At 45.7% G+C, this 9079-nt stretch overlaps 1 protein-coding gene across 1 annotated transcript; it reads left to right on the top strand.

Moving 5' to 3' along the window:
* The first annotated feature begins 29 nt into the window (after positions 1–29).
* On the top strand, positions 30–7568 carry CUNH22orf39 (chromosome unknown C22orf39 homolog). The gene is made up of 3 exons (XM_021257045.2): positions 30–1915; positions 2056–2223; positions 5841–7568. Exons 1-3 carry the CDS (start codon positions 1892–1894, stop codon positions 5964–5966), a joined length of 318 nt encoding a protein of 105 aa, XP_021112704.1. The 5' UTR covers positions 30–1891; the 3' UTR covers positions 5967–7568.
* Positions 7569–9079: the final 1511 nt, after the last annotated feature.

Below are 9079 nucleotides of genomic sequence, written 5' to 3'. Positions count from 1 at the left end.
CTCCCAGCCCCAATGTTTTGATTAGTTTTAATTTAGCCTCAGATCTTCACTTTCTGTAATAAGAAATCTAGCCTACTAATCCAGTTATTTTAATTTTTTTTCCTTGAGAATAATTCTAAATCAAGAATTTCAAGTAAAAACAGGCAATGACTACAACTTAGATCACCTCTAAATTTTTGATTAGGTACTAACATATATTGGTGGTTGGGCCACTGACCAGAAGTTAAGAGGAAAGCCTATTTGCAGGTGCTCCGTACCATCTGGTTAGAAAATTCCTCCCCTAGGACTTCTGGAAAATATAGGGACAAATGAACTCCCTGACTCCTGGAATAAGAATAGTTAGGCCCAGAAAGTCTCCCAGGTACCAGGATTTGTCCTCTTGTGGGCAGAAAGGTCCTGCCCTAGACAGGGCTCCTCTTCGAAACTCAAGAGAAGAGCTAGGGATGTAGCTCAGGGCACAGCATCTATCTGGCAAGTGCAAGGCCCTGAGTTCAATTCTTGGTAGGAAAAAACCTCAGGAGAGGAATTGATGCCCTCTCCAGGTTGGCAGCCCCAGGGTTTCCCCACATGTCCTTCGTGAGGACCACCAATGAATGTCAGGGTGTTCGGAGCTGTTTTATGGCACAAATATTCCCTGGCAGTGGATGTGATTTGGGGAGGGATGAAGCAGTGTGATGAGGGCCAGTCCCTCCACTTAGTTTCAGTTTCTGTAGCAGAGATAAAAACCCTCCTGCCAAGTAGGCAGCCTCTATTTGCAGGAACACATTGCCTTAAAAAATTGTCATTTTATACACAATGAAGTTACTGTAGGCTTTGGCCCTTGGTTTTTCTCTTCCCTAAGCCACACCTATGTGTGCAGTGAAACTCAGTCCTTTGCTGAAGACATACTCTATGGCCAGAGAGAGAAGTGGAACTTATTGTTGGATATTCTGGTGGTAGTTGGGGCCTTCTAATGACAGTGTAGTCACCTGGAGCATTCACCCAGGTGCATACGGCCTGCAGCATCACTTAGTGTTTTCTCCAAACTTGGTGGGTGAGCCAGCTACCTCAACACTAAGACCCCTAGTAAAACTGCAGTTTTCTCTCCTATCTTCAGGGAGTCTAACTGACTCATTGCTAGGATAGGTCCAGTAACTGCTTTGTAAGCCCCCCACCTCCCATAGATTACTTGATTCTAATCGGAAGACCATTGTGAAAGTATTGCAAAGGCCTTTCTGCAGGCCCACCAGCTGCCTTTACTTCTGTTGCTTCTGCTAGGAACACTTCTCAGCTTGCACTTCCAGCCTAGGTTTCTTGGAAGCTATAGGAGCGCCCTAGCCCCACTCACCGGTCTCCACCACACACATCACGCCCCAACCAATCCCAGTTACTTTGTGAGTTCACCTCTGCTCTGAGGGGACACTCAGGCGAGACTACTGTAGCTGTGTACCTGGCAGGTTCACTGTCTTGAGTTGATGTGCTTACAACAGTGAACCAGGTCATAGAGATTTGAAAAAAATAAGCTTGCTGGAAAGAAGTCACCTGAACCATAGGGTTTCAGGACAGTTAACCATAACTGCGCAGCTCAGGACTCCAGCCAGGCACCAGGCAGATGGATGCTGTCATCGCATTGTCACTCCAGCCCAGCTCCAGGCCCTCGGAGTTTGGAAACAAGCCACCGGGCCCACCCTGCCCCGGCTCCGCCCCTCGATGCGTGGCATCTTCTTTGCCTGTTATTAGCTGCTCGGTTCAGAGCTGGGTTCTGTTTATTGGCGCTTCTGGAGGAAGTGAGTGAGAATTTGGTTGCTATATCTCGGAGTTCATTGGTTTCTGTGTCTGTCAGTCACACAGAGCCAGCTTTCTTCAGTTTTCATTGGCTGGTGGGGTAGCGGGGTTTGGCGGTATTCTTGACATGGCAGACAGTGGCGGCTGGCGGGTGAGTGTGGTTGGCACTGGGTTACCACGGTTATCCGAGTGGTTCAAGATTAAGTGGTTCCTCCCCGGGCATGGGGGTGGGACGGAACCGGGGCCGTGGGTACGGCGCCGGCCCCGCTCAGACATTGCCTTTTGACTCAGCCGCCGCGGCCTTGTGAGACCTACCGCGCCGAGTGGGAGTTCTGCCGCAGCGCCAGGCACTTCCTGCATCACTACTATGTACACGGCAAGCGGCCGGCTTGCGAGCAGTGGCTGCGCGACCTGGCCAGCTGCCGCGACTGGGAGGAGCGCCGGACAGCCGAAGCCCAGGTGCGCCGCAAGGAAGGTTGGGGAAACGCAGGTGCACCAGGATCCTCCCCTCTTTTTGCTTCCCTTCTTTTGAGAAATTAGTATATCCACGGGACTTTGAAACGGTATTAAAGAAAACAGCAAGAAGAGATGGAGGGCCAACCTTCCATTATTGCTGGTCTTCATTTCATATGGCCTTTAGAGAATATGATATTGCTGGTCCTGAATGACTAGGAGCCAGCTTTCACAGCCTTGACGCAGCCCCATTGACACGAATGAGGCAAAGGGAGAAGGCCTAAGTGCCTGCAGCAGAGGAAGGGTGGGCTGTAGAGCCCTGGGGATGAGGGTGGAGAAGTACCAGGGACCTGATGAGTCTTGATAAAGAATAGAGTCTAACGGGTCGGGGATTTAGCTCACTGGTTCTGGCCCCTGCCTCGCAAGCGCCAAGTCCTGAGTTCGATCCCCGGTACCAAAAAAAAAAAAAAAAAAAAAAAAAAGAATAGAGTCTAACGTTTAGCCTAAAAGTGTGCTGAGAAGCATAATTTGATTTATATCTTTAAAAGATCGGTTTGGCTACCAGGGTGTGGACAGTATATTGTAGAGGGTCAGAGAGACCAGTAAGAGGGTGGTCCCTTAATTCAGCAGGTATTTATCATGCTCTTGGAGGTACAAGTGTGATGAGACTGGAGGCCCAGCTCTGCTGAAACTCTAGTATGGAGTCTAGTATAGAGCACTCTAATATAGAATACTATGGTAGGGTCGGGGATTTAGCTCAGTGTTTCCAGCGCCTGCCTCGAAAGCTCCAGATCCCAAGTTCGATCCCCGGTACCAAAAAAAAAGAATACTATGGTACGTTGGAGCTGTTGTGGGAAAAGAGAAGGGGAGATGGAGAGAGAAAAAATGTCAGGGTGAAGGGCTCCTTGGGAGTGCCAGGAAACAAGGAAGGAGAGTCACCAGGACCAGCCTGGAGCATCAGCACTGTTAAATGTATGTGAGTATTCTGTTTTGTTTGAGACAGGATCTCACTATGTAGTTCAGGATAGCACTGAACTTACTGCAGAACGTAGCCCAGGCTGGTCTCAAAATCACAGCAATCCTCCCAAGTGTTGAGATTACAGGCATTTGCCACCATGCCTGGCTATGTATGTGACTATTCTGAAACAGACAAACCAATGTGAAAAAAAGCTGCTGTATAAAAGAAAATGATGACAAGTCCATAATAAATAAAAATAAAAAATATGGAGATATGTCAGGGGTGGGGATGTGCTCAGTGGTAGAGTATGTGCCTAGCATAAGCTAGACCCTGGGTTCAATCCCCACCACACACACACACACACACACACACAGCTGGATAAAACAGTGCACATATGTGATCCCAGCACCTTGGGAATGAGGCAGAAGGATTGCAGGTTCAAGCCCAGCCTAGACTATAAGTGACTTAGCTTAGCGAGACACTGTCTCAAAATAAAAATAAAGGACTGGAGATGTAGTTGAGTGTAAAGGCTTTGAGTTCAGTCCCCAGTTCTGCAAATAAATATATATATAAATAAAAATACAACCACGGAGAAAGCTTCCAGGTATATGACAAAAGATTGATACCCTTAATATCTGTGTTTATCTATTGTTTATCTATGTTAATATCTGTATTGGCTCTTAAATATCAATACAAAAACTGGAGATGATTTCAAATAGAAAAATAGGCAAAAGGTACAAAGAAGCAGTTCATTAAAAAAGAAAACCAAATGGCTAAGTGTCCAAATTAAAATGACAGTCAGAGTGGTTTTGGCCAAGTGGAAACTCAGAAGTGTTGATAGGGTTTTGTAGAATGCAGGGCACTCATGCAGTGTTGGTGAGATTGTCCAGTGTTCCAATTACCTATATATCCAATGCACACCTTTTTACCCTGAAGTTTTACTTCTGAAAGTTTATCTTACCTAAATGGTTAGATGACAGTGCACGAGTAAAAGTTGAAAATGTTCATTGTGTCACTGTTTATGATAGTACAAAAAGTGAAAATGATCTAAATTTCACTGAGCCTCCCAACTGCTGAGATTACAGGTGTGCACCACAACATCTGGCTGGATTGCTTGCATTTTATTTATTTATGTTTCTTTTTTTCAAGACAGAGCCTCACTAGTTCAGGCTGACCTTGAACTCACTATGTACCCCAGACTGGCCTAGAACTTGTCACAGTCCTCCTGCCTCCGCCTCCTGATTGCTGGAATTACAATTTTGATTGCTTTTTTAATAAAAACATTTTATTTAAGGGGCTGGGAATGTAACTCAGTGGTAGCGTGCTTATGTAGTATGCACAGGGGCCTAGTTTTTGATCCCTAGCACCACAAAAATAGTTTATTTATATTAGTAGATGTTTACAATACACAATGATTACATTCATTGTAGGGAGTTAGTACATGTACACAACACATCCTAATTATTTTTATAGCCCCTTTCTTTTTTACCAAAAAATTTTTATTTGAGCCAGGCATGGTGGCACATGCCTGTAACCCCAGCACTTAGTGGGCTGAAGCAGGAGGATCACCACAAGTTCATCAGCCTGGGCTACATAGTGAGTTCAAGGCCAGCCTCAATTACCTAGCAAGACCCTATCTCAAAAAAAAAAAAAGGCTGGGGATTTACCTCAGTGGCACCACACCTGCCTCACAAGCACAAGGTCCCGAGTTCAATTCCTGGTACCAGAAAAAAATAAAAATAAAAAGAGCCTAAACAAAAATAAGTAGACAGAACTGGGATATAGCTCAGTGATAGAGCATTTGCCTAGCATGCTTGAGGCCCTGAGTTCAAACTCCAGTACTGACGACAACAACAACAACAAAAAGATAAGTAGACAATTGGTAGGCATGGCAGTGCACCCCTGTAATTCTAGCACTCAGGGAACTGAGGAAGGAGGATCACTGCAAGTTCAAGGCCAACCTGAACAACTTTGCAAGACCCTGCTGAAAATTAAATTTAAGAAAAAACCACTGAGGATGTGGCTCACAGTGAAGGTCCTGGGTTCTATCCCCAGTGCTGGAGCGGGGAGGGAGAGGCAAGTAAACAAATTATGTATATGTGTAAAAAGACCCACATAGCAACTAACACCTACCAAGGGCTCACAACCAAGGTCACCTTATCACAATACACTGTGTTGGGCCTGTCTTGGTGTCAGTGGCTGAGAGAAGCTGGTAAATTGAGAAGCACCTATTGCACACAGCCCCACTCAGGGTAGTCTAGCCTTTTGTTTCTCCCCACAGCTGCTCATTCATACTGTTGTCACCCTCATTCAGCACCCCTGCCCTTACACTTGCCAGGTCAGCCTGCCCCAGACTCACCAGGCCAGCTAAAGCCATCAGGTCCTAAGGAGAAGATGTTTTAAAATTCCTAAAATTATGTTTATCTACACAGTAGTTTTTCACGCTAGCATATGAGAAAGTATAACCTGGTTCTGTGTACTAATATGAACAATCCTCAAGGTATATTAAGTAGAAGCAGCTGAGCTGTGGAGCACTGTGCACCTTAGACTTCTGTTGGGCCATCTGTGTTCTGGAAAGTGCTGAGGAAGTGGGCAGTACAGGGGATGCTGGGGGCCCTGGGATCAAGCTGTGAGGCAGAAAGTAACCAGAATTTCATTTGCACAGCGATCCCTGTGTGAGAGCGAGCAGGCGCGTGTGCAAGCTGCACGGAAGCACACCCTGGTGTGGGCCCTGAGGCAGAGTCCCCCTGCAGACTGGCACCTCCCTCTACCACAAGAGAAGGACAAGTGACGAGCACCCCTGCCCTTGGCCTGTGTGGCTTCCTCAAGTCTGCTTCAAGTGGGGCTATAACCATCCCAAACACTAGTGCATCCCTGTGAGCTCCTGCCTGGCCTGAAACACAGAGCAGGACATCTCCAGCTCCACCTGCCCTTCCCTTACCTGCATCAGGGAATGCTGTCACCACAAGTCTCTGAGAGACAATTAAGGCCACTCCACAGCTTCCAGGAAACCAAGTGTTGTGGCAGGTACCTGTGAACAGCCAGGTCAGGCTCAATCAGACCTAGCACCACAGGTGGTAGTCTTGAGGGGTAGCATTCTCAGATAAATTCTTGAGTGGTAGCTCTGACCTGCAGACACATGACTGGGTCAGAAAGAGGTCGCAAGAGCTGTGCTACTGTGAACACCTCTTCCTGTCCTTGGGAAACAGGTTACCACATCCCAGGCTTGGTGATTACCATATATTGCCAGCCCCTGGCATCAAAGCAGGGGGCTCACACTCTGCTCAGTTCCACGGCAGAGGTAGGTGGACTATGCCAAACAGACAGGCCTCACTGCCCCTCTGCACCAGCACACTTCACCAAAGGCTCCCAGCGAGGCCCTCAGAGACTCGGTTTTTTTCTTTGATTCTTTGACATAGTGTCTAGCTGTATAGTCCAGGCCAGCCTTGAACTCACTGTGTGGCCACGTTGGCTTCAAACTCAAAATCCCCCTGTCTCAGCCTCCCAAATTCTAGAATCACAGGCATGTGCCACTTTGCCTGGTGAGAATTCAGTTTTTAAAAAACACACAACCTAGCTGGGCATGGTGGCAAATGCCTATAATCACAGCACTCTGGGAGCCTGAGGCATGAGGATTACAAATTCAGTCCCAGACTGGGCAAATTGGCAATTTAGTGAGACCCTGTCCCAAAATAAAATTTTTAAAGGCCTGGGGATGTAGCTCAGTATGAAGGTCCTGGGTTGATTCCCCAATACTGCAGAAAACAAAACCAAAAAGCACATACAAATTAGCAAGATAGTGTGGAGTCTTTGCTTAAGAAATACAAGCCCAGGAAAGGCTGAGGATTTAGCTCAGTGGTACCGTGCCTGCCTTGTAAGTCCAAGGTCCTGAGTTCAATCCCTGGTACCAGAAAAAAAGAAATCCAAGCCCAGGACCAAGGGATTTAGCTCAGGGGCACCATGCCTGCCTGGCAAGCACAAGTTCCTGAGTTCAATCCCTGGTACTGGAAAAAAAAAAAAAAGAAATCCAAGCCCATAAAGAGATGGAAGGAAGAGGGAAGGAAGGGAGGGAGGGAAAGGAGAAGTTAAAAGAATTAAGATGAGTTATGTATATGTTCAGTGTTACATGACGAAGGTAATCACTATGTATTGAAACGTACTAATAAAAAGAAAAAAAATCCAAGCCCAAAGGGCTAGGTGTGTGGCTCAGTGGTAGAGACCTTGCCTGGCATATGTGAGGTTGTGGCTTCCATGCTCAGCAAAGAAAAAAAAAGCAAAAGAAAACCAAGACCAAAGTACATGGGATTTAGGTCTCCTTCCCTCAGAATTTCCCCTGAAAATGTATCAAAAACCATTTCACATGTTTGATTTCAAATAAAAGTTGAAAATCAAATGCACATTTGTCAGACTTCATACCTAACAATCAATTCAGACAGTAATATTTTTGTATTTATTCCCTCTAGCTGTTTTAAAAATATATTTATATGAACCACCATTTCTTGGCCGCAGCCAGTGGATTGAATATCTTTTAGTTTGTTCTTTGGGGCAAAATAATTGATCATTTCAAAGTAAGAATAAAATTTCCTCTCCTGTGCTTCTATGAATAGTGGGAGGTTATATGTTCATGGGATCTCAAGAACAGAGGAGAGTATAAAGAAGAGTCAAGGTTTCTCCATCCAAGGGATCACCCTTAATGTTTCTAAGTTAAGCAGTGAATCTTCAGGCTGCCGTGACTGATTAATAATGAGCATTTCCAGCCAATGAGGAGAGAGCAGTCTGCTAAAGATCTGTAAGAATTTTTCTCACATGTAAAACACAGGAAAGAGGGCCGGGGATTTAGCTCAGTGGTTCCGCCGTCTGCCTTACAAGCACAACGACCAGTTTGATCCCTGGTACCCCGCCCCCCCAAAAAAAATCACAGGAAAGAAACATCTGAATTTTGCAATCTGGACATAATACCTGGAACTACACCAACTACCTTGTAGTCCCCGGGGTGGGGGTCAGGGGCTGGGACATGCAAGTAAAGTCTGAGGGAGCCAGCCTCATACCAGTCTGTGAGAGGCTCCCTCCCCTGCAGCCATGTCCCATCACCTGCTGGCAGAGCTGTATGAAAGCTGCACACACAGCTAAGAAGTGCCTCTTGCTCTTTTGAATCTGAGCATTCAAGTCTTTCCTCTGCAGTACCACTGTTGCATTTTGCTTTCCTTTGCTTCAGAACAAGTTTCACATCAATAGATAATTTCTCTGGATGGAATGTTCCTGTATCATTCCAGTGTTCACTTCCAGAACCTCACGCTCAGCTAGGCTCTACCACTGAGCTACATTGCCAGCCAATGTCACAGTCTTAAAACTGACAATTTGCTTTCAAAGAGTTTCTGTTGTAGTTTAGGGGAATGATAAACATTAAACAGCAATAAAGGCTGTGAGGCTGGAGATGCAGCTCAGTAGTGGACCACTTGTCTAGCATATGCAAGGCCTAGTGTTCAATCCTCAGTGCTGAAAGAAGGAAGGAAAGAAAGAAAAAGGAAAGCAAAATAAGTCTGCTCAGGCAGCTATAACAAAATATCACAAACTGGGTTGCTTACACACTAGAAATTTATGCCTGGTTTATTTTCTAGAACTCATTCCAAGGCCTCTCTGCCTGGTTTGCAGATAGCTACCTTCTCCATATGTATTCATATGGTTGCCTTCAGTCTTACAATCTCTTAAGGCACCCAATTTCCTCTTTAAGGACTCTACTTCCAATACATACATATTCTGAGGTACTGGGGGTTAAGCACTTCAACACAGTAATTTTGGTTGGGATAATGCTGCCCGTAACAGTAAAGGTTCAGTGTAAGAACAGTGCCAATTTCTTGGTGGCTCATAGTAACACAACCTCAGACAGATTTTAATTTCTAAATA

Source organism: Heterocephalus glaber, unplaced genomic scaffold (assembly GCF_053883595.1).
Source record: "Heterocephalus glaber isolate CG9 unplaced genomic scaffold, H.glaber_assembly_v1.0 deba00001687, whole genome shotgun sequence".
Classification (NCBI taxonomy): domain Eukaryota; kingdom Metazoa; phylum Chordata; class Mammalia; order Rodentia; family Bathyergidae; genus Heterocephalus; species Heterocephalus glaber.
The sequence above is the reverse complement of the archived record's forward strand: the minus strand, read 5'-3'. Positions and strand labels throughout refer to the sequence as shown.

Excerpts from the sequence above, each read along its gene's own strand:
- CUNH22orf39 (XM_021257045.2), top strand. The coding sequence starts at position 1,892 with ATGGCAGACAGTGGCGGCTGGCGG. Across the intron at positions 1,916-2,055 it reads CAGACAGTGGCGGCTGGCGG|CCGCCGCGGCCTTGTGAGAC; the intron begins GTGAGTGTGGTT and ends CTTTTGACTCAG. Across the intron at positions 2,224-5,840 it reads GCCGGACAGCCGAAGCCCAG|CGATCCCTGTGTGAGAGCGA; the intron begins GTGCGCCGCAAG and ends TCATTTGCACAG.